The sequence below is a fragment of the Centroberyx affinis genome, unplaced genomic scaffold (genome assembly GCF_046629955.1).
Source record: "Centroberyx affinis isolate AG114_WGS23_722 - 3 ecotype Tasmania unplaced genomic scaffold, CSIRO-AGI_Caff_v1 ptg002864l_1, whole genome shotgun sequence".
Taxonomy (NCBI): domain Eukaryota; kingdom Metazoa; phylum Chordata; class Actinopteri; order Beryciformes; family Berycidae; genus Centroberyx; species Centroberyx affinis.
The window spans coordinates 70721-96321 of NW_027280999.1; the positions used below are offsets into that span (position 1 = coordinate 70721).

At 41.8% G+C, this 25601-nt stretch overlaps 2 protein-coding genes and 1 non-coding gene across 3 annotated transcripts in view; 1 reads left to right on the forward strand and 2 right to left on the reverse strand.

Annotated features, from left to right (window-relative positions):
* The first annotated feature begins 296 nt into the window (after positions 1–296).
* LOC139658281 (sodium- and chloride-dependent GABA transporter 1-like) lies at positions 297–13549 on the forward strand. The gene is made up of 14 exons (XM_071536367.1): positions 297–537; positions 1695–1826; positions 3159–3259; positions 4514–4623; positions 4830–4962; positions 8132–8266; positions 8399–8502; positions 8810–8934; positions 9413–9525; positions 10452–10583; positions 11206–11308; positions 11620–11720; positions 12525–12692; positions 13454–13549. The coding sequence occupies exons 1-14, from the start codon at positions 297–299 to the stop codon at positions 13547–13549; spliced, it is 1794 nt and encodes a 597-aa protein (XP_071392468.1).
* Positions 5806–5878, reverse strand: trnar-ucg (transfer RNA arginine (anticodon UCG)). Its single transcript has one exon. It is a non-coding gene; the product is annotated as a tRNA-Arg (tRNA).
* A 5017-nt stretch (positions 13550–18566) lies between the features above and the next one.
* iqsec3a (IQ motif and Sec7 domain ArfGEF 3a) overlaps positions 18567–25601 on the reverse strand; it is a 94071-nt gene continuing 87036 nt past the window's right edge. Inside the window, exons 12-14 of the mRNA XM_071536369.1 lie at positions 24019–24111; positions 23166–23209; positions 18567–19142 (exon numbers count right to left, since the gene is read on the reverse strand). Coding sequence (XP_071392470.1) covers positions 18567–19142; positions 23166–23209; positions 24019–24111 — 713 coding nt within the window. The remainder of the gene's footprint in view (positions 19143–23165; positions 23210–24018; positions 24112–25601) is intronic.

Sequence of the window (25601 nt, forward strand, 5' to 3'; positions counted from 1 at the left end):
CTTCACCAGAACACTGTCAAACAGTGACAAAAAAAGACAAAATATTTCCCTCAGGTACTTGGTGTAACACTTCTGTACAAATTGACAAACTGAGGATATTCTGTCTTGATCCACAGCTTTTCTACACATTCAGTAGCAGCACATCCTTGTGAATTACGCCGTCCAGTCGAGAACCAAACCCAGAGTGAGAGACTCAGCTGGACCTGAACACAGAGGGGACCTGAACGTTCCAAAACCGTTACAGGTGGTGAGGCCCGAGTGGTACGCTGACCCTCGTGGTCTGTAGTGGTCCCACTATGGGGAAGACTGGGCAGAGTACGGTGGACCTAAACTCCCCAACAGAGGTCAAACAAGCAGTTCCCTTTGAGGACTTGGATCCTGTGGCGCCCCCTGCAGACGACACGAAGAAAAAGGAGGAGCCGCCTGACAGGGGCAGCTGGAAGGGCAAGTTTGACTTCCTGCTGTCATGTGTGGGATACGCCATTGGCTTAGGAAACGTCTGGAGGTTCCCCTATCTGTGTGGCAAGAATGGTGGAGGTGAGTGCATGGCTGCCATTCTGGCTCTGACAGAGCCAAAATGGCTTACAGTGGACCTGGGTCCAGCCAAGTTAAAGGTCATTCTGATAAAATAATGAATGCTTTTGGTGGAAAATCGGCAGATGCATCATTTTAGTCAGGTGAATTTGTAACTGTTTTGTGAAGGTCTCCAACAAAAATGCTACAATATAGGTTTTTAGATTAGTATTATAGATAACAGTACTAATACTTGGGTGATAGATAGCACATTTTTGTTAGAGATAAAAAGCTCATATGCCTTGAAACTATGTCCTCTTTTGTGTAGCTGTAGAGCTAGAGCAATATAAAAAGCAATAAAATAAAAACTATATATTGAATTAAAACAAATTTTGTGCTGATGTGTTAATTTCCCTGATGGGTTATGCATGAGCACATTGCTAATTATAAAAGTCATTACAGATATTTATATTTAATGACGATGCACACAGTAGTAATACAGCAATATCCTTATGAAGTATTGAGGTCACTTGCACCATTTTAAGTGGATGATTAAGAAACAATTTTTTTTTTTTCTTTATAAGAACTAGATACATAACATCATCACAGCTACATTCACACAAAGGTTTATTGATGCTAAATAATTTTGTCTTAGAAAGTGAATTTCCTGAGGATGATGTGTATCTTTTGGATGTGAATTGCACAATATTTATTCTATAGGGGTAGGAATTATCATTGAACAGACTGGATAAAAGGATACCTCATTACTACCATAATATTACAGAAAAATGTCAAAATAGTTTTTCAGTTTAAAACAAAGTAATAGAAATGTGGAACTGCTCGACAGTCGAAAAAAAAGACAATGAAACTTAATGTGTTAAAATCAAATACTGCAGTGTAGATGTGTCAATATAACTCCCATGGTAAAGCAAAACTCACAGCGCCAGTGAAGCTAATATTATTCGCTGTCAGTCTACCTTAAAACAATACTGTTTTATAATGCAGCATTGGTCCGACACATCATGAGACAGAACTTCTTCCATAGCTATGTTCATAAAACTTTCTGAATGTACAATGTTTGAATGCATCATAACTTTCTCTTTAAATATAAAGTCTTTATAATAAATGTCTACCATATCTTACCATATCTTATTGTCATCTACCTCATGGTCATGTGACAGGGGCCTTCCTGATCCCGTACTTCCTGACCCTGGTGTTTGCTGGGATACCGCTCTTCTTGCTGGAGACGTCGCTGGGCCAGTTCACCTCAGTGGGAGGGCTGGGGGTGTGGAGGCTCATCCCCATGATGAAAGGTGAGATGTGCAGATACCAAATAGGAAGAGTGGATGTACAGTATATCTGTGCTAACATCACATACAAATTTTACACTGTATGAGTTGAAAAATGGACATGAGATTCCTCATTGATGTGCATAGACATACTGAGCAACCTAACAGTCCAGGATGTCACCACCCTCTAATTTTTCAGCCCACGACTCACACCATCAAGAGTTGATAATGCATCAGCATTGATTCTCCTACAATGATTGAACTTCTTGTCAATAAGAAGAAATCACAAAATTCTGGGTAGATCAAGGATGGAGCTTTCTGAATGCTGCTTTCCTGCGCAAAACCAATTTTCTATTCCACTTGACTTTTAGCTCAATATTGTCTCTTGGCTTTAAGCTCATTTTTCTTGCCACTGCACCAGCTGCTGCAAGAGAAGTGAAAAATAAAATGAAGCAAAGCTACCCAAGTGCCACAGAAACACAAAACGAGAGAGGGGAAAATAGAAGTTTGTTTGACAACTTTTTTTTATCAAAGAATCAACTGCTGCTAGTGTTTGCTGCTAGCAATATTACCACCGGCTCCAAGCTCAAGTTCTAGTGAAGCAAGCGTTAGCTCCACTGCCGGCACCCACAGCAACAATGATGTGTGCCGCTGTGCCAGCTGATACTCAGAGCCGAGAGCAAGTAAACATTAGAAATAGTGACAGTAATGAGTAAGATGAGGAGGAGGATGAGCAGCATCACTATCAGCAGTATCACTCTTTTCTCAGTCAAGAGAGATCAGCACCAGTGTTTGCCATGGAACACCAACATTTGCATGCACTTAGCTCGGCCCCAGCTTTAAGGTGATGCATAGAAAGGATGTATTGAATAGGTTGACAGTTTGGATTGGGAGGAGCCTATGCTTGCCTTTGCATAGAGACGCCAAATCACACAAGTCCATCCCTCCAAGTGGGGTCTTTGCTCTGTAGAAATTTACAATCGCTTTTGATTTATGTAAAAAAAACAAAAAAAGAACTTTCCTTAGGCATACAAGCCAGGTTTCAGTCTATGCATTCGCACTAAATGGCACAACGAATAGTTACATCAGATCCTGAGTATTGCTGCATGTCCCTTTATGACTCTGTTTTAATGATATTACTGACTGACAATAATATCATCAGTGTGAGATTGTTGCTGAGAAAGTGTGAGGCAAGGTAGCAATGATACCGCTTTTGCTTGTTTTGCTTTGCTCTGTCTCCTCGTTCTCACAGTATTAGCAGTATGGTTACATCATGCTGCTACTAGCATGCATACAGTAGAGTTGACCTATAAAACCATGGTACAATGTTGATGACCGTGCCCCTCCCACCTTCAGGTGTCGGTCTGGCTGCGGTGGTCCTGTCCTTCTGGCTCAACATCTACTACATTATCATCATTGCCTGGGCACTCTACTACTTGTTCAACTCCTTTGGATCAGTAAGTTACATCACCAATGGCGCCAGGGATCTTCCAGACATTTTGACAACTATAGTATAGGCTTAAGCAGACTTTCCCTTTTTGACTACAGACTGATTTGAACATGTCTGAAAGAGACACAAGCTTGTCAAACACTGTATTTAACAGTTATTTTATGCTGTGATATTATCATAGTTAACACAATCTCATTTGCAATGAGATTGTGTTTAACTATCATAATATCACAATCTCATTTGCAATGAGAAGAGCTATTTGGGGTGGTTCAAGCACCAGAAAAAGATGTTTCATGGATGCCTTTGAAGGTATACTGGGCTAGGAGGAGACCCCAAGGCAGATCCAGGACACGCTGGAGGGACCACATGTCCCACTATGCCTTGGAGTGCCTTGGGACCCCCCAAGAGGAACAGGAGGCAGTTTTTAGTTAAAAGAACGTCTGGATTGTTGGACTGGATAAACAGCAAGATAATGGATAGATGGATACAATTTCAGCAGCACAAGATTGATCAAATCACTTTGTTTCATGTCTGATTTCTTTTAATGAAGTGCCAGTCATGTCTCTGACTCTTCACCTACACCGAGCAGAGATACTTTATAGGTCTTGTTGGTGCCATCTCACCCAATCGATGATGCTGTCTTTTCTCTGTCTCTGCTTTTCTTACTCTGCTTTTGTACGCTGCATGATTGCCTGGTCCAAAGAAGCCTGGTGGCAGAACTTTAAAGACTTTATAGACATCATGCGTCAGGCTTTTGTGGCAGGCAAAATGGAGGACTAAGCTGCAGGGATCAAAACTCTTTGAAAAGTGTGGTGTTCACTGTTCACAGGTTTTATCTTAAGGCCAAGAACATGATTGGTTGATTAAATGACATTTTCACTGTTGGACAGTCTGTCTATCTGTCTCCCTGTGTCTTCTCTCTTCTGGGAGAAGAATCCTTGTGGCACAAGTTTAAAGACTCAGTAGTTATCTGGCTCGTGTGCCAAACAAAACAGTGAACTGTGGAGAGCCAAGGGGATGCTTAAGCCAGAATGCTTAGAAGTTTGTGGCTGATGATTTCCTCCATGACACAAAAGCATAAATGTTTGTTTTGCTTGTATAAATTCTGTTGGCCAGTCTGTCTTTTTGCCTATTTGGAAATGGAATAATTTCTGAATACCAGAAATTTGTTTCTTAAGAAACTGTGTTACAGAATTGGAGAAGTACTGCAGGTTTTTTCTGTGTTGCTACAGCATATTTTGTGTTCTGTCTGTGTCTGTAGGAGCTGCCATGGCAGAGCTGTGATAACCCCTGGAACACAGAGAAATGCTTTTCCAACTACAGTCTGACAGACACCACCAACCTGACCAGCGCTGTCACTGAGTTCTGGGAGTAAGTCCAATGATGCACTATGTGAAATGTGTACTTGTCCCCACCATGTGTGTGCAAATGTGTGCATGTGTGTGTGTCTGTCTGTAGTATGTCTACATGTTTGTGGGAGTGCATCTGTGTATTTGTGCTTGTGTGTATCTGACCTCAGCGTGTGTGTATGTGTGTGTGTGTGTGTGTGTGTGTGTGTGTGTGTGTGGTTCCTCCAGGCGTAACATGCACCAGATGTCCAATGGTCTGGAGGAGCCAGGCGAGCTGCGCTGGCCCTTGGTGGGCACCCTGGCCCTGTCCTGGATCCTCGTCTACTTCTCAATCTGGAAAGGAGTGGAGTGGACAGGGAAGGTCAGACTCTCTGCTCTCTCTCTCTTGCTTTCTCAAATTTCTCGCTATATGTTCGCCCTATGTTCTTTCAACTTTCTCTCTCTGGCCTCAGTGCTCTCTCTATTCACTGCTTTTTGCTGCATTACACACTCTTTTTTCAATTCTCTTTCTCTTCCTCTTGCAGATTAGAGTTTTACTCATGCAAACATTTCACAAGAGGCAGTATAAATGGCAATTACTATTCATGATCTTGGAAGGTCAACAGGCTAGCTAACTAGCTTACCTAGATAGCTACATTACATTACATTACATTATTGTTTCTATTGATCTGTAAAGATGCTTTATGTTATATGTATATGTATGGCTTTATGTATTTTCTATATATTGTGTTGTTATATCGTGTGTCTCTGTGATGCTTTATTGTTATTGTATTGTGTCAGGGCGTCATTGTAAAAGAGGGCACCCGCTCTCAATTGACCACCCTGAATAAATAAAGGTAAATAAAAAAAATAAAAATAAAAAAATAAATTATGTAAGAAGCATAAGAAAGGTAAGAAGATCTGGGTTAGTTCAAGAGGGGTCCAGGTGTAACCTGAAGAGATGTGTCTCTAGTCTCCGCCAAAAGATGGGCAATGATTCGGTCGTTCTGACAGAAGGGGGGAGCACGTTCTACCATTGTGGCGCCAGGGATGAGAAAAGTCATGACTGACTTCTGAGCCCACGTAGCGATGGAGGAGTGAGGCGACCTGCAAGAGTGGAGGAGCGGAGGGACCGAGGCCAGGTTTGGAAGCTGACCAGAGATTGCAGATAGGGAGGGGAGATAATATAGCACTATACTGATCACTGGGGGGGATTAGGGAAAGACGACCACGAAGGGACTCGAACCCTCAATCTTCTGATTCGAAGTCAGACGCCTTATCCATTAGGCCACGCGGTCATACAATTGTAGGGCTAGTTTGAAGTTGGAGGGGCAGCTAGGCTAACTAGCTAACTTAGATAACTTAATATGGCTAGATTGCATTTTTTCAATTAGTAGAGTGCTAGGCTTCATAATATTAGCTAGCTCCTATCTTACCCCTTGCCTTTTTCAGTCTAACAATGTTAAGCCAGAAAAACGGTGGTTCTTTTGCTTCATCCATTGAGGTTTAACTCGACCAATTAGATTATTTCTGCGGCTGCCTCCAAAGCAGCTCTGGTTCCAAGTTTGTATAACTCTAATCTGCCCTCCTCTTGCTTTCTCTCTCCTCTCTGATGGTCAATAGCTTTCTCTCCTTTTACCTCATTGCATCACTCTGCTTGTAATGAGTTAGGCCTCTCTCTCTTTCTCTCTCTCTCTTTGTTTCAGTCGGTCTCTCTTTATTAATGGTCTGAGCAAGAAACCCAAGGAGAGAAATGGATAGGCTACTTAGAAGCTAAGACCAAGAACTTGAAGAATGTCATAATTCAAAAAGTCAAACAAATAGTAATAAAACAGGGAAAGGGAAAAACAATCACATTTTAGATTTTACATTTGGCATTTATCCAGAGTGACTTAAAATTAATGCAACAGTAGAGTACGCTTAAAGGGTATTTTCAACCTGGGCATTTTTTCATGCCGATCGATTCTGATCAAATTACTTAACTGTAGAGCTACGTACGTCTCAGTTTGCAGGCAGTGCTGCTCTCCAATACAATCCAATGGTGCAAAGGGAAACTCTAATAGTCACACAACTACACAAAAGCACCCAAAACACGTGCTTTTCAACACACATACTGCAAAGAGACCTGCGTACATCCAATTTTCTGATTATCCATGACCTGAACCTTGACTATATTGCAGTATTAGATATGTTATTTTAACTAGCATAAAGTTAGCAAGTAGAAAGTTAAGTACTCTGATGCTGCATTCTTGTCATTTTCTGTAAATTTGAACTGCTGACTGGGAAGAAAACATTCACGTCAACCTCCTAGTGGTAATAATAAGTGGGTAGGAAGTAAGTAATTTGTTGCAGGCTATGATAGCTTCCACTTTGCATCACCAATTGTGGAAGTGTGTCAACACAAGCAGTAAACAAGCAGTAAACATAGCAGGGAATCCACCAATGTGGCACCTGGATGTGATGATGTGAGAGAGAGAGAGAGAGAGAGAGAGAGAGAGAGAGAGAGAGAGAGAGAGAGAGAGAGAGAGAGAGAGAGTTTCCTGTTAGTTGGTGATGTGATTTAAGCCCCTCCCCCTTTCCTGATTGGCTGTGTTTTGATTATTACATAATAAGCACACATCAAAACAGCAATGCAGGGGAGGTGTAGCTGGTTTCATACAGCCAAATAAGTCGCAGCTTAACACAAAGTAACATTTTTTTTTCTTTCAAAATGAGATGCAAGCAAGTCTTACTGTTTATCTATTCTATTCTTCTAGGATGCCTCTATCTGTTTCATCTGCTATCAGTCTGCTGTCTAGACCCTTTACATCTCTCTTAATATTTTACTCAGGTGGAAAAATTGAAAATATTTCAAACCTATTATTTAATCCAAAACCCAAACTGCCAGACGGTGATTTGAAGGTGATAGGAAAAGAGATGAAAAAAGAGAAAAATCACTCTGTCAACTGCATGAGATTTTTAAATTACAGCCAAGTTGAAGCGACGTATGTGAGCAGAAACACATTTACACATTCAGCGCCAAGGATAATTGGATTTTAATGTGTGGCGGCTGAGAGCAGTGAGAAAAATGAATTCCCCCAAGGCCCTGGCCTTGATGGACATTACCAATTAAACACAATCATTATGCTACAAAACTGCAGGCCACATTCTAAAGGCTCTGTCAAGATATTCTGGCAAAGAGAAGCCATGGAAATATTGTAGGAGCTGGAGAATTTTGCACTCTGCTTGTGTACTATGCATGCCAGAGTTTTGCCTCTCTGTTCGACTTTTAATAATTGAGAGAAAATTGCTTTGAGTTGTTTGTTACTGTGATTATCTGTACAAACAAACCTCCACTCCAAGTGTGTGTAACTCCACAGACAGAGAGACATACACACACTTGCACACCCTGCAATTCTCTCTCTCCCCCATTTTCAACTCCAATATGCTTTTTTGTTAACTAGAATACCTAAGATAACCCTATGATAACTAGTAATTATTCTCTCTCTCTCTCCTCTCTCTCTCTCTCTCTCTCTCTCTCTCTCTCTCTCTCTCTCTCCCCTCTCTCTCAGGTGGTGTATTTCTCAGCCACCTATCCCTACTTCATGTTGATCATCCTGTTCTTCCGCGGGGTCACTCTGCCTGGGGCTATAGATGGCATCCTCTTCTACATTACCCCAGACTTCAATAAGCTCATCAAGTCTGAGGTAGGGAGTTTCTACACACACAATCACATGCAAACACACTCACAAACAACGCACACACAGGAACGCACAAGTTCAAAACAGAAGAAGAAGAATGAAATGCGGCGCACTTAGCCTGTATCTGCTGTCTCATAGGTGTGGCTGGATGCAGCCACTCAGATTTTCTTTTCCTATGGACTGGGCCTGGGCTCGCTCATCGCCTTGGGAAGCTACAACTCTTACAACAATGACGTGTACAAGTAGGGAGATCCAATCACAAGCTTTGTACATCCCCCCTTCATGGTTGATGTTGTCTGTTTTACTTTAAAATATGCTTCTCCTTTCATGCAATATAGCTTATTCTCTTTCATTCTCTTTCTTTTAACACAAAGTAATATATGCCCTTTGGTTGGTGGACACTCTTTATCCTAAGCTCCTTACAGTACCATAAATGCAAGCATTTTTAGCATGGGCTGCCCCAGCAGGATTCTGCCATTCTTGTGTGATATGTGTGATATCTAACTTCTATAATATGTTAATTTTGTGTGTCCTTCATCCTCTCTCCAGAGACTCCATCATAGTGTGCTGCATCAACTCCTGCACCAGCATGTTTGCTGGCTTCGTCATCTTTTCCATTGTAGGCTTCATGTCCTATATCACTAAGAAACCCGTCCAGGAGCTAGCAGCATCAGGTGAGGAACAGTATTGATGCCCTTATAGAGTGGCAAAACAACAACATATTTATTTGTTTCTTCCAAGTCCGACAAATAAAACAGCCCTAAGCACAGCAGAGAAAAGTGCTCATCATTGAGACGGGGTGCACATTTGACCTTTGCATAGAACAAGCCATCTCAGACAAATTGACCAGCTATCAGCCCTAAGCTGCACATATTAGAGGCCTCAAACTTGCTGTTAGAGGCTTACAAACTCCAGCACAATGCAAAACAAAAAGCGAAAAAAAGATAAATTCATCTCAGTGTTTGCAGGAATTCGGTTGGTGTGCCAAGTGTAGAGATGATGCTTTTTATAGCCTTAAATGTCCTTAAGTTGTGTGGGACCTCTGTAAATATCTGAATGTTGTATGAATTACAGTATAATGTCATTAAGTGGATTTAAAGAAAGCATGTGAAGTAATTTGAAATGTGTGTGTGTGTATTGTGTGATGTCCAGGTCCTGGTCTGGCGTTCCTAGCTTATCCCCAGGCCGTCACCCAGCTGCCCATGTCCTCTCTATGGGCCATCCTCTTCTTCTCCATGCTCATGATGCTGGGCCTGGACAGTCAGGTACGAACAACACACACACACACACACACACACACACACACACACACACACACACACACACACACACACAATAGTCAATTATATATCTATTGCTGAGAAGACTTATGAGGGAGATTTATTTATGTCACTCATTGTTCCTAATTCATATTATAAGTATTAATTCATCTATCTGTGTTATGAAATAATAAGAAAAGCAATTACTGGGGTGAATTTTCTATGAAGAATGAGAGCGAGACTGGACTCAGATGTCCTGTTTACTGAAAGATTAGGATTCTACCCCTCCTCCTCAACACACACACACACACACACACACACACACACATACACACCCAGGGAAGAATATCTAGTGCTGAGAAGAATTATGTGAGTGAGATTTATGTCACATCCACTGAAAGTTAATTGAAATTGAATGAATCCATTACTTATCTCAGTTGTAACACCAATGGGACTGAAGGCCAACGCAGACAACATAAAAACCACTGGGGAAGGACAGGGGCAGACATACAGTTGCTGAAAAAAAACATATTCATCTCTCCTTTACTTGGGAGGATGTCAGAGTGCTCTGTTGTATCAAAGTGAAACGGAAATTCAAGAAAAGTTTTGGACATTTGTGAAGAGTATGTGGGTGTGAGAGTCAGACATGGGCCAAAAAGTATCTGCAAATATTATAATATATTATGGCATTAAGGCATTATTTTAATTTTCTGTGACACTGTCTACTAGTCTTCCCTGAAACTACCTTAATTATCTGGGATCCACGCAGTTAAAACAAATTTTCCGCAGTCATTCCCAACTACATTTTGATCCAGGTCTGGTAAAAGCATCTGTGCAGGTATATTTTTGCCTGTGCCAGCTGTTATATCTATTTGTAAGCTGCATGTGTGTGTGTGTGTGTGTGTGTGTGTGTGTATGTGTGTGTGTCTCAGTTCTGCACGGTGGAAGGCTTCATCACGGCTCTGATGGATGAATTCCCACTGGTGCTGAGGAAGAGGAAGAAGTTGTTCATCCTCGTTGTCTGCCTCATCTCCTTCGTCGTTGGCTTCTCCAACATCACACAGGTGTTTCTGTGTATGTGTGTGTTAGTGTGTGTTAGTGTGTGTGTTAGTGTGTGTGTCTTAAATGCCCTTAAACCATGTTGAACCTCTGTAATAAGAAAAATGACGTAAAATGTAATTCTAAATTCAATATTCTAATATAATTTAGAGGATCCAAACTGTGTGTGAGAGAGAGAAAGAGAGAGTGAGAGGAAGAGAGCGAGTGAGATAAAGAGGAAAGAATGTGTGTGTGTGTCGTTTGTTATTAATGTGTTCGACATCATTGCAGTTAAATCACACTGCAGGGTGTGCCTGTGTGTGACCGAGTGTTGTAACAGAAAAATTGTCTTAAAACCCAACAGTGATTTGGCTTTCACACACACACACACACACACACACACACACACACACAGACACACACACACGTACGCACACACACACGTACGCACACACCAGGGAATAGAACCCCCTCCTGCATTATACATAATGACAAAACGATCTCACAACAACCTGTGGTGTTACATGCATCATGCATATTTTATTGAATAAAGAGAGGAATATTAGTATTCAGCCTCTAAAGGAAATATGTGTGTGTGTGTGTGTGTGTGTGTGTGTGTGTGTGTGTGTGTGTGTGTGTGTGTCCCAGGGTGGTCTGTACGTGTTCAAGCTGTTTGATTACTACTCCGCCAGCGGGATGTGCCTCCTCTACCTCGTCTTCTTCGAAACCGTTTCCATATCCTGGTTTTATGGTAAGATGTCTATTGTAGACTGTCTATTCTACTTCTGTGGGCTGTTTCAACTGAAACCACAACGGAAATCTGGAAAAAAAAGACTTTATTGTGACTTGATTGTGTTTCAAGTCAACAAATGAATCAAGCATGTGGATTGCCTATACAGCCGTCCAACAGGAAATTACATCTATCTGCTTCACTCTCTCCTACAAATCTCTCTCTCCAGTCTCCTTTCCCTTCTCTTTCAGCCCATAATGCTTTGTTCCTCCATGTATTATCTCCATGTCACACACACTCTCTCTCTTTGTCTCTCTGTCTTTATGCCATAGGAGCTGAGAGGTTTTATAAGGACATTGAGGACATGATCGGCTATCGGCCCTGTGGCTGGTGGAAGCTTTGTTGGATGTTCTTCACTCCGCTAATCTGCCTGGTGAGCCTGGCCTCTAGATGGGGAATGATTAGCAAATTACCCTCTATAGCCCAAACTCCTTACCTACACAATTTTTAAAAGTGGGTTATTCTCAATCAAGCTCCAACCTGAACCTCCCTCTCTCTCACATGGAGATCTATGTAAAGGATTTGGCAGCGTGCAAGCAACCACTGTCTTCTATATAAATTGATCACAATTACCTGGGCCCATCAAGTGATAGCAGGTGCCGATAGGTGGATGTGCCGCCAGGATGGATGTGTCATTTCTGAATGGCTTTGCCTTGCCATGTGTTGATTTACAATTCTGTCAAGCCCTCAGGGAAATCATGGCAAAGTCTTTATCTCTCTTCTACTGTATTGATAAAAGAAAGTTTAATGATAAAGAGGGCTTTATCAATGGAAAATGAATGGTATTCTGCCAAAATGACAAATCACAGCTTACTCACTTTATACTCTGTCATTGGCTAACTGACCAGAGACCAATGGGCTTCATTTATTAATATTTTTGTATGTTTGGAATATTGAAATGTGATAGTGAAATGCTGGGCTAAAATTTACAGGTCAAATCATATTCAATGCTTTCTGTGCATTTTTTTTTGTGAAAACCGCATAATAAACAATGTCAAAGGATGTCAGTAAATTTACCACCACACGTTAAATTATAGCAAATCAAACATGTAGCCTGTCTCTGTTCAATGTAATACTTCAATACCAAATATTACGGGTTCTAATAATATTACATATCATGAGTCTTCCCAATCATTATTGCTGTTGAAATGGACTGAAACACTGCCTTATGTTGCAGGGGGTGTTTACCTTCAGTGCCATTGAGATGACCCCCCTCACCCTGGGGAAGTATGTGTATCCGCTGTGGGGCCAAGTGATTGGCTGGTTCATGGCTCTGTCTTCCATGATACTGGTTCCTGGCTATGTCATCTACATGTTCTGCACCACCAAGGGCAGCGTCAAACAGGTGAACACCTCTTACAGTCTTGCTTTTTGTCTGTTTTAACGGTTTCTGTTTGCAAGTGAAGAGCTGCCAAGGTTACTTCTGCTCAGTACAATCAAATGGGGAACTGAACAAAATGTACGGGCCATGCAGGAAAGGCTGTACGCAAGGGAAGTTCTTTCACTTTTTTTTTTTTTAGTTTTTAGGTTTTTGTCATTCAGAGAGAAGCAGAAAAGCAGAAAAGTTTTGGCACAAGGCCAACATCACTGTCATGGTTTTAAGTAAAAAAAAAAGAAGATACTGAGCATTCAAGGTGAGCACAGCTTGTTACAGTCTACATAAATTAGGTGTGGCCATTAAATACATCCAGGCTAAGTGTCTGGTATGGATAATTGACTGATAGAGGTACTGTGTTATTGTTTGTCTCCTGCAATATCTGATTTGTGTTGACAATAACAAACTTATATGCTTAAATCTCAGTACCTTCTTGAGAAATCGATGACACTCCTATTGGAAAAATGCAAAACCTCTGCTTTTTTAATGAAATATGTCTTTTTAAAAAAAAAAATAACATGCATCCTCTCTTTTGTTTACTGAGCACATTGTTCACTTTGTTTGTGTATACTTCTTGCTTCTTGCTCACTTTCTGTGGTTGCTGCACTTTCCGCCTTTACCTTCTATGCCACTCGCACGCCCCTCCAATCTCCCGAACCTGAAGGATTGCTGTTAAGTATTTAAGGCGAACCTGAGATTGACGTAACTCACTGCTTCTTTTTCTTGACCAGCGTTGGCGGAAGATGACAACTGCCCAAGAGGGTGAAAAGCCGTCGGGGCATGAAGAATTTACACACACGGGGAGCGTGGGCGAAGCGCCTGTCTAGCCAGGAGCAGTCAGGTCGAAATAACCTGGCTTCCATTTTTCCCTTGACTTGGCCTGTATTGAAATTTGACAATTGGACAGGTGGAATCTAGTTGTATGTTACCATGTTGTTTTCCTCCATCTTAAGTTGTGCTGAAAAACCAAGTGGACGAGCAAGGAGGGGAGAAAGCACTTTTGATAAATGTAGAAGATTTCCATTGAGAGTCAAGGAGTGGGCTCTCTGTGTGACAAATGTGATGCTTTAGATCAGCATCAAACATGTGTACATTGCAATCCACATGCTGATAACGTATGACCATGTGAATATTCATCCCACCTTTCAAATTCTCTCTGCAAAGTCACTATATTTCTGTCTCTGTCTGTGAGCTTTCCAGCAAATGCAATGACTGTTGTAATGTACATTATATCTCAATAAAGACACTGAACAATCTGGTAAAACTTGACTCCAAGCATAAGGTTGTAATGCATTAAAGTCTACTTGCTTATGAATGAATATGAATGTCGGTAATGCATTACAGCAGTATACCTATTAAGTGTTACCATGAATGTTGTTTTTTGTTATTTGAATGGGTGTTTTGTTTAAAGAGGTCGCTTTATTCTTTTATAAAGTACTGTACAGTCTATTTACTATAGAGCAAGCATTTATTAGTTAACTCGGCTTTGCTGTATTGGTTCTATGTTTTAAATGATGTTATATATTCATAAATGTTATTAGTCTTCGAACACATTTGATTCAAATAGTAGAGAGTTGTAAATATAATTGTTTTTTTCATAGATGATGAAAAAGTGGACCATATGATAAAATATTGTTTTGTCAGTTTTGGGAATGTATGCAATGAGAAATGTGAAGGATTTGCCCTGACATTTTTTTCATTTCAATAAAAACAAATAAACTACAAGTGACAACTGCATTCTCCATAAGCATCTTCACGCTGTACAGATTCTTTAAAAAAGTTTTTTAAGAAACTCAAACTCAAAAAGCTTGTGAGCAAGCTACAAGAACTGCATTCCATTGTACTCTGAGAAAAAAGTGCAACAGAACGGTCGTTTAAGTCGGAGTTCCCAGTCGGAAATTCGGGCAAGATCTATTCCGCCCAAGTTCTCTGACATAAACACACCTGACGTCACAGCATCAATTTGTACTTAATAAAACTTGATTTTACTTGATATGTAGTTTTTGTGTTAGGAAAACCTGTGGTAACACGTGTTGAAACTTTGTAGTTTCCATTTGTAACGTAATTCAGTTGACTTGTGCTTCGTTGCTAGATAGAACTTGCCTGCTAACGCCACCAGAGCGTTGTCAGATAGCTAACGTTAACGTTAATGGGAAAAGGCTGTTGCATACATGTTTTCCCGCTAAGACGCAGTGGAATGCATTTAAATCGGAAGTCGGTAATTCCAACTCTGAACTATCGACTTCCAATGGAATGCAGCGGTTTGTGAGAAGAATTAATACCTAGAAGTGTTTGACCCAACATGGAAAAACAGGCACATTTTTTAATTATTGAATTGAAAAGTTCATTTTGGTCAAACTTGTTATGGGATATAAAGTTCTAGCAGGGACACTCACCTTGCACAGTTCTCAATCGGCATCCAGCTGCAACCTATTTTGCAACACAGCTTAAAAGCCTCTTGCTGTTCAGTAAAATGTCTCTGTCTCTGTAGTCTCTGTAAAGTTAAATGAGCCTGGGTTCATTGTGCTCAGTAACATGCAGTATATTAATGTAACATGACACTTCAGAAATCAACAATACTACGACTCTAAGCCAAAATAATTGGGCATCGGTGGCTTTAAAACTCGGCTGAGGAATCAAGCTCAAAGATCAAAGAACGAAAGCAAGTCAGTGTGGTGAATAGACTGAAATCATCTTTAATAGCATGTTGATATACTGCAAAGACAGGTAGAGAGGGATTCAAAGCCAACCGAGGGAGGTGATGGTTCATAAATCTATATGCTCAGTTTCCACCTGTCTACCCCTAAATATGTCCTCTTGTTTTATTTATTTATTTTTTTTAATAGTATGAGCGAACACAGTGCTGAAGACCCAGAAGAGAGGAGTTCCACATTTCATCCGTGAAGCTGTGCATCGGCATGGCAGAGCCCTTTTGTCAGTATCTCTAAGAAGGTTAGCCAGTGCCGCACTGCACTCCCAAAATGCTACATTGCATTTCTACCACACATAAACCTTTTGATTTTTAATGTGACCTCATATTCATATTTATTGCACACACAGCATATCTGTCTCCCAAAGAGCTCATACACATGACCAACTCGGAAAAACTGCAACCAGTGAAAGACAGGAAAACGAAAATGGACACATTTTTTGGCCTCTAATTTGCCACTATGCATTACACATGGAGAGGGATAGAAACACTGTCTGAGGGGGCATTTGCTGTCATCAATTATTATTTTAAACTCACATACTCACATTAAAGTGCATTGTGAGAGAGACCCAAGACATACAGATACATCTCCATCTCCCACCACTAACTTCAATCATGCACAAAAAACTCAAGACTTTGGGGAATCACAGTTCATTAGGCCTCCGATACACAAATTCATGTCATGCATGAAAAAAGAATCACATTATTTCTGAATGTTGATTTGAAAAATAAATAAATTAATAAATATAAACAAAGAAACTCTCGCCTTAGCAATCATACATAGTAGTTTTGATGTAATATGCTAGAATTTATTAAACAAACTTAAAACCTTTAAAATTAACATAATTGCTGTTAATTCATTTTTAAAGCGTTAATTAATCTCTGTGTTATGACAAAAGCAATTACTGGGGTGAAGAATAGGAGTGAGATCACATCTCTCTCTCTCTCTCTCTCTCTCTCTCTCTCTCTCTCTCCCACTCTCTCTCTCTCAGCACTGCCCCCAATAGTTTGTGGGGTTTTTTTCTTCTTTTCCGTGAAAACATAATAAGTGGGAAAGGACAGAAGGATGCGATAGCGACCTCCCAGCAGTGGCTCTGTGATTATAAATCAACAAATCAGACAGATAAGAGAGGCAGGGTTAACTGAGCATCCAGTCCGCAGCGCCTGGTGGGGCTTATGTTTAAAAGATGGACGCATTCAGACTGGGGCAGTCGCTGACCTATTTCAGAATGAAGGACGCGTGGCAGGGCAGCAGCCTTTTGAAGGGGCGAAAGGTAGCTTGCTTGTCCTTTCTGACGCGGCTTGAATGTGATATTTACAATTCGGTCTAGGGTGAAGAGCAAGAGATCAAATAATGCATTCTTTTGTCCCATTCTTATTTAAAGCAGGCTAACTAGCCAACAGCACAAACAATCCCATTAATGCCAGCATTTGCGATATGAGCTGTGTGTCTCGGAGATCAGCAAGTGTGTTTTGTGTTGTTTTTGCCTTTTTGAAAATGTCAGATTAAAAGGTTATCTGGGGAGAGAGAGAAAAAAAAACGGAGCTGAAACGATATCTGGACAAGAGACAACAAGAGACATAGAAGTGTTTTGTATGACTGACAATCCTAGTCATAGTCAATCCTACATCACTCCACAAGAGGAAATCACAAAGTAGAAATGCATCACACACATGAGAATAATAAACATAAACATCTGCATGGAAATGGCGTTCTGTTGAAATAGTGAAGCAGCGGTACATATCTCTGGGTCTGTGGAGTCACAGATGACAATATTGTGTGTTGTAAATACATATATATGCAAATGCTGAACCTTGTAGTTTTCACCTATGGGATTCTTTATGGATTTAAGGGTGAAATGTCAAAATGTATTACAGAGTAAAGTCCCTTTAGCAATTTCGACAGTGCACACAGTGCTGAAAATGTGACTTTGACCGTTTCAAAATATCAAAAACTTTCACTCCATCATCAGATAAATGTGGCAAGGATTCCTGGGAAGCGTTAACACTATCAAATGTGAAGCGTGTGACAAAGAAAAACAAACAACAATCAACACAGCTATCCTGGGCTGTCGTTGGCTTTTTGGTTTTGGCAGTAAGCCGTATGATTGGTTGCCTTTGTTTCCTGTCATCCGTCACTGTGGGATGATCTATGGAGAGTGACAATTGGGAAAGAGTGTTTTCTGATGATAGAGAGAGAGCAACAACACAACAGAGGAGCGGATGACAAACACAGCTTATCGGAGGATGTTTTTTTTTTTTGTTTTTTTTTTCAGAAAGTAGAGAGGAAGGAGAGAAGGCTCTCCATCAAGTAAATAAATCAGTAACAGCGCAAACAAGGAGACAGGTTTTTGAAGAAATATCAGGGTTCGGTTATTCATTTTTTTTTTTTTTCTGTGCTCCTTGAGGGAGAAGCGCGAAAGGACCGTTTTCTGAAAGCAGAGGAGTGTTTTGTTGTTTTTTTTTTTTTTCTCTTTTCTTCTAGCCCTAGCGTTTAGTCAAGTGCAAAGTAGTCCGTTTTTGAGTGGCGGCTTATGTATTTTGGCACACACATTTTCAGTAAGTGTCAACTATGCACGCACGCACACATACAGCACAGTAGGCATGAGGTTAGGGATGGTAAAAGCGAACATAAGTGGTCCTTGGAGTGGTGCACATCCATCACCAAGACAATCCGGAAAACAGTTTGAGGGATCGCACATTTCTGTTGGTGGTGAAATTGTGTACTGGAACTACGAGGAATGAATCCAGAAACTAAACATCTGTGATTTTTCTCTAGCAAGAGTTAAAACTGACAAAAAAGTTATAGAAATTTGTTAAAACTACATAATATTTCAAAATACATGTGGAATCAAGTAAAACATTATATATGCGCTTCTTTCTCCGCATCTCTTTTTAAACCTTGATTCTCTTTTTAATTCATTATTTCCTTAAATATATGCATATAGATGTGTTTTCATTTTTTCTTCTTTTCATTATAGCTCTGTCTTCTGTATGTATATATGTACATTATGTACTGTTAGGTAGAGAAGAGGGGTAAGGTTGGTCTCGTATTGTATGTGTGTGTGTGTGTGTGTGTGTGTGTGTGTGGGTGGTTCGGGGAAAAAGGGATTCTAAATCAACGTCAGTCTTATTTACACCATGCTCCGAGAGCCACTAGGGGTCCGCTGTAGACTGAGGCGGGGGTCGGGGGGAATGTACTGGTGCGGGTGGTTGTAGGGGGGAGGCGGGGGTGGCAGCGGGGGCTGGTGGCCGTCCTTGCCGTCCGGCGAGCGCACCGGGGTGGACAGGGCCGACTGGCTGAGCTGGTGGTGGGCGTGGTGGTGGTGGTGGTGGTGCTGGTAGTGGTGATGGTGCGTGGGCGTCTGGCTGAGGAAGGCCTCCACGCGGCCGTGCCCGCTGTTGTCCAGCACGATCACCTTGACGATCTGCTGGCACTGGATGAGCGTCTCGGGCCGCAGCTCGGCCACGCCGACGGCGGGCTGGTGGTGCTGGTGGAGGTGGAGGTGGTGGGCGGGGGTGCTCGCCGCTGACTGCAGCTGCGGGTGCTGTGGAGGAGGCGCCGGCCCCTGGGGAGGCCCCTGAGGCCCCTGCTGGAAAAGCGGCTCCCCCCGGTGGTTAAGAAGGGCCGCGCTCTCGGGGCTCCGAGCCGTGCTGCTGCTGCTGCTGCTGCTGAGCTGGTACGTCTGAAGCCTGTTGTGAATTGACACCTAGTTTAGAAAACAGCCAAGAGAACAGCATCAAATGTTATAAAACTGGTTCCTCCTCTACGGTCCGTCAAGCCCTCTTTTTCTTTTTTTTTTTTTTTGGGTGGGGGGAGAAGGGGGTGAACGCACAGCACACACACACACTCGCACACACACACACACAGGGCATGCGTGGGGCGTTAGGTGTCGGGGGTCGGTGGGAGGTGGAAAATTAGTGCGGCTGGTGTACACTCCCCTCCCTCCACCCCCATAGGCACTGCATGGGGACAGTGTAGATCGGGCTGAACGAAGGACAGTGGTGGGGGAGTGGGGGGAGGGGGGGGTGAGATCTGGTGCTTCGCTAAAGAAGGGGCCCGGTGGTTCCAAAGGGGACACTGAGGGCCCCCGTGTCTCCCTTCCAAACCACTGTGTGGCGCTATGGGGACAGCGGACACGTGGAGACGTGGGTGGGTGGAGGGGGGGAGATACCAGAACAAAGACGGAAGGTCAAACGAAGAAGAGGGGAGAGGTGGAAGAAGAGAGGAGAAGGAGGAGGAGGAGAGGAGGTGAGCAGACACAGACGTCCACAGGCAACACTCATCAGAATGCAAACCTCCACATGTCACATCCTGCCGAAACCCTTCCTCGTTTCTAAAAACAGCTGAGTCCCTTGAAGTTTTTACTTCTTTCTGCGTTCCGTTACTGTTTTCAGTATATTTCTGGGAGTCTTTTTAATATATTCTAGGAAACATCAAGTTACCATGGTTGTTTTGGAGATATTTCACAATCCCAGAAAGCATCTGGCAAATCAAAGATGGTATTTTAACAACAGGCTTTAACAGCCTCATAAAATTTCATGGAATGAGCACAAACTCTGAAACGCAGATTATGTGCTGTGGACACGAATAATGTGAAGACTGCGTTCCTCCACCGCAACAGGATTATGTAGATTATAAAGTATTGGACACACTATTTTAGCTTGTTTGTCACAAGCTAATGGTTACGTTTAGCCAAGTATAACTAGGGTTAGGTTTAGGAAACTAAAACAACTTTTGGTATGGTTTGGTTTAGGATTAGGTTAAAGTTTTGGTCATGGTTAAACAAAAACCTTTGCTCCAAATGAAAACTTCTTGCCATGAGTTAGGAATTGAACCAGTTCGCCAGAGTTGAAGGCAAATGTATCCGCCCATCCACCACTCTGATCTCCACACCCTTACTTTCTATTTCAATTTCAAACTACTTCCTGTCTCCAGTCGTGGCTCAAGTAATCCTTTCGTGGTGGGAAAACGTATTTCTGTCACTTTTTATGCACAAAGCACGTATTTTAAGACTTGTGCTCATTTCACAGAATTTCAGGAGACCAGGCTGCATTCACTTTCAATCTAAAGAACGCTTTCAATGTGTCTGAAGAAAGGGGTTACAGCAATGTTCTCCCATTCTCTTCCAGGAGGATATGTGACTCTTGTTTGAGAGAACATTAACATTTGCTCCTATTCTGTCTGCCAGCAACTATTTCTCCTATTTCTCTAAGTCTGCTTGGCTCATATACATACAGTATCAGAAGGCACAGAGGCACTTTAGCCTAAAGAATGAAGTATTTCTGTGCATTTCCACTGCCGTTTAAAAGTTTTACCTCTACTGTATGGAAAAAGAACAACAGATGGCCCAAAGAATTCCAGCATTGGTTTTGAATGTCCTTCACTGTAATCCGTTAGCACTGTTTTTAGTTGCTGAAATTCAGCAAAAATGTGTTTAAAAATGTGACCTTGCAAGAATTAGTTGACTATGATACAAAATTAAACCACTCACAAAAACAGTGCACCCCCTCTAGAAAACATCAAAATATCTCAATCCATTTTGAACAAGCTGTCCATCCCTGGGAGACCTTTAGGCTGACTCTCAGTGAATGCCATGATAATCAATAGGCATGGCAGCAGGAACGGAGCTATCCCTATGCAAATCAGGCTTTTTAGCCATGCGGAAACGTACAGTTCTGTAAAAACAAGCTGAGCAGTATGCTAACTACGATTATGGAAATGACAAAATACTTATGACTGCAACAATAACAAGCAGGACCCCTGAGTTAGGATAGCGACGCTCAGCAGCGCAGCGATGTGTGATGATTGACAAAGCTTTATCGATTTGCAACCGAGGCTCAAATTGCTTTTAAGCAAAAAAAGAAGACTCAGGTTTCATTTCTACTGCAGCATTTAGGTCAGATGCACTTATTCAAGTATCTAATTGCATCAGTTATTTTGGTTAGAAATCACAAATACATGTGATTTGGAATTAGAAATATTACTTTGGTAACATCTCACCACCTTATTTTCCATTATATGTCAAATTCTTTACTTTTATATCAAACAGCTTGCAGTGGGGAGTCAGACATCCTTCATCATGTCTCTAGTATAAGCAGGACTCTCTGCTCAAACCCCTGGTACCTAAGATGAATGTGTTTCGACAGCTAACGCCTCCCCACCAGCCGCTGACATTCAGGCTGCGTGGCAGAAGGGAAGAGGGTTGGCAAAGGTGGCTCAGACAACCGCAAAGACTGACCTGAGGTGCAAACATGGGTGAAAAAGTAGGCGAGAAGGAAGGCCCTCGAGTAAAAGAGAAGCAAAAATACCGTTCGTTGGCCTGGGATTGATTAAAGCTATACTGCATCTGTCAGGTGAAAACGTAGCTGTTATTCATTTTTTGCTTGAATTCGTAGTTTACCTGGTCCTTTATGTGCTGAGTAAGTATTAGACCCTGGGGCCCATAAAATCTATTCAAAACCCATCATGGCTATCAAGCTTTTTTTCCCCCCCAATTCCTCAAAAGTTCACTTTTCGGAGATTAAAAGTTTTCATCTGGCAGCAGCGATGTGAAGTTTATTATTTTAGGTAGAATTTGGATTGAAAAAGTCCTGCCCTGATGATTTGAAGTTGATCATTAGCTTCCCATCATCAGAGCCCCCAGGCTGCTAAGACAAACAGAGAGCCACTGCATACATAAAATTAACAATACAAAAGCTCCGGATCTGTTTCATTAGGTTTTTATCATTAAATGTCTCTTTTTGCAACAATAAATACTGTATGCCTTCACTCCAGCATATTTATTGTCTCTACAGAGATATTTAAGCATATGGAAATAATGAGCAGATCCGGAGCCTTCCAGTGTGCAGTATGGATAATTAGTCCTGCTCTAACCAGCACCTGTAAAGCAGCGGTTAAACAGCCACTGAATGTCAAATTGACCCTGAGCATTTGGCTTTTCACTCTAGCCTTCCCACTGCACAACACCAGAGGCGTACCGCCACGGAAAAGGACCACGAAAGGTCGTCGGATGCCTCTAGGATGGTAATTGCAAAGCCCCCTGGGTACTGTAGTTCAGTTTGTTCTCTTGCTTGCACGAAATGCTAAGTTTTCCCCAGAGTTGTGGCGAGGGGCGGGGAGGTGCCGACTCCGGGTCAAACGAGCATTACAATTTAACTGCCTGATTGTGAGTATGTTAATTAAGGTGTCAGTGTTAAATCGCACACATGCACACACACAGGCACAGAGACACACACGCACACACACACTGTATGTATTGCACGCATGTACTCTGATTTCGCTCATTTTAGCAATTTCTGCGCTCTCTTTTTCTTGAAAGGGCCTAAAGGAGTCATCGTTTCAGCTTGGGCTGGTGCAAACTAATTACAGCCTGTTCCTTGTTAGGCTTACAGATATATCTAAGCCTCTGAGCCTGAGGTATGTTCTGTGAATACAACCTGCTCCTGAGTGAGTAGGATTTTATTAATTTCCCCAAACCACCATCTTTTTAATTTTAGAGCAAGGGAATTCTTCGGTCTGCTAATATTTGGTTTGGTTGGGCTCACTCACATGCCCGCAGCACCCAACAACACTCATTCTCTCATTCACTCTTGCTTGACGCCTCTAGCGCTAATGATCTGGTTGGCCCTGGGGTCTCATCCTGCTTCATCCTGCCCTGACAACGACACGCTGCACTAAAAACACACACTTACCTGTCATTTGGGACATGGCCCTATCAATGAGCACTTACCTCCACTGCATTGTGTCCGCTTCTGTCATCTGCCTCCGCGTTTCCTGTGGGGACAAAAAGGGAAAGGAAGAAAAGAAGACAAAGGTGGCAGCTAGGTCATGTTACAAGTCTGAAAATGTCAGTCTTAAAAAGTCGTTTTGTCTTTTATTCTATCTTAAAATCTTTCTTTTTGTCAACACAAGAAATGTATTTTAATAAATGGCTACATTTTGACAGACTCACTCCAGTTGTTTCAAGATAATGTCATATAATGCAATGTAATATAATGTAAGATTTTTTAATGTAATTGGGTTTTTTTGTCTGAGCCGCATTGGAAATAAATAAAACTGTGATAATGCAGGTGTAGTACACATGGTTTTTAGGTGTCCAAGATTAGAACTTTTTTGGAAAAATGTATTTTGTATTTACTCTGGTGAAGAAAAAGTGAATTCAATATTGCATTTAATAATCCTGCGTTCATAATACTGGGGATTAATTTACCTTCAAATATCAAGAATGCATGCATGCACGACCACAGATCTTCTTCTTACACTTGATGGTAATCCCACAAAATCCAACCAGGTGCCACACAGTGTAAAATGCAGTGTAGAGGCTGCGAATCTTCTCAGGTCTCGTGTGTTTACAGTAATAATACTACTGTCTATTAGTGTGGTACGATGCAGCACCTTCAAAAACATGGCTTCAATCCAATTAATCAATTCACAAACAAAGCCAGTAGTAGAACAACATCGTTTCAACGGGCGGTGCTGTAATGCAGACAAGTTCTCAGTGGTGGGTTTTGAAATTAAATACTGAACATACACACACACACGCACACACACACACACATACACACACACAAACACACACACACCTGATGGGGAGCCCTGTTTGCCGCGCAGCTCTAGCTGTGTGCCATTGTTCTTTGCTGAGTGTGTCTTGGCTCCCTGTTGCTTCTCCAACTCCCCTGCAGAAGACAGCAGACATGAATGATCATCATCATAATCATCACGAGAGACCAGGGAGAGGCAGAGAGAGAGACGGAGAAAGAGAGAGAAGAGAGAGAGAGAGGGAGACAGAGAGAGGTAGAGGCAGGCAGACAGACAACGTGATGGGTGAGAGTGACAGTGTTAAAAAATCAACACCCAACAAGCGTAATTCCTCTTTCTGTCACACACACACACACACACACACACACACACACACTCACACACTTGCTCTCTCATTTCTTCCTTCCTTCCCACTTTCCTCCCACTCTCTTCTCTAAGCTCACAGCGCTACTCTCCATCTCTCTAATTACACTTCACACTTGATGGTAATTGCATGTCATTTCCAATCACGATGACTAAATGTTGTTTTGTCTTCAACATTACACTGCATTCTAATTACGATGCAGAACTGCAAGACCGCCAGGTGAGACCTTAAGGGTGCAGCGCACAAGATGTCCTTTAATGCTTTGGCGTAAAAGTGTTCCAGAAACCTGATACCAGCTAAAATGAAAATGTTCTAGTGCTGTTTTGGTGTTTTCATCTCTTGGAAAAGAGAAGAACATTGTGCAACTCCTAGATAAGTGAGATGAAGATATAAATAGATTAGATATATACTTTTTGGCCATCACAGGTGATTATCTGTTTTACACACAGGGAAAGAGACAAAATCACAATGAGCTACAGTACATATTATGAAACAGTAACATATTATGTTACAGCATGGCAGTGACTGCAGTAGAGACATCATATATGCAGAAAGTGAACAGAACAATGTATACTATCTATGCAAGAAACATTTCCTGAGGTAAATGGTGGGGGGACTGAATTAATTATTATCAATTATTATCAATGCCAGTATGCATTTTGCCCATTATCAACAGCCAGATGCAGAGAACAAACTGAACATCCAGATCAATGTTAGTCACACAAACTGTGATTTCCCCTCCATTTCTCAAAGATAAGACATTTCTCATAGCGAAAACCATAAATGAGACAGCCGCAGGCTTATTTACTCAGGTGCTAACAATATGAAGCCCTCAGAGGGGAGGGGAAGATGTTGATGTGTGAGTGAGTGTGAGTGTGTGTGCACGTACATGCAGGTTGGCTTGTTGCTCAAATTTCTAAAATTCACAAACGTTTGCATATTTATGGCCCGAGGTAAAGTATTTGCTCTTTCCATGTGTTTGTATATGTATTCTTCAACAAATATGTCCCAAAGTGCATTTCTTTGAGTTTGTGTGTGTGTGTGTGTGTGTGTGTGTGTAAACAGTGGCTGTCTATGCTTAGCCACCCTCCAGAGAGAGGAAGAAGAACTTTCCTGTGTGTGTGTGTGTGTGTGTGTGTGTGTGTGTGTGTGTGTGTTGTGGCGTGCTCCCTCGTGGCCCCCGGCCCTCCTCTCAGTGAAGGGTAATGAAGACGGGGTCGGCTCCCAGTAGGGATGCTCTCTTTGATGCCCACTGGCAGGAGC

Excerpts from the sequence above, each read along its gene's own strand:
- LOC139658281 (XM_071536367.1), top strand. The coding sequence starts at position 297 with ATGGGGAAGACTGGGCAGAGTACGGTGGACCTAAACTCCCCAACAGAG. Across the intron at positions 3,260-4,513 it reads TGTTCAACTCCTTTGGATCA|GAGCTGCCATGGCAGAGCTG; the intron begins GTAAGTTACATC and ends CTGTGTCTGTAG. Across the intron at positions 9,526-10,451 it reads TGCTGGGCCTGGACAGTCAG|TTCTGCACGGTGGAAGGCTT; the intron begins GTACGAACAACA and ends TGTGTGTCTCAG.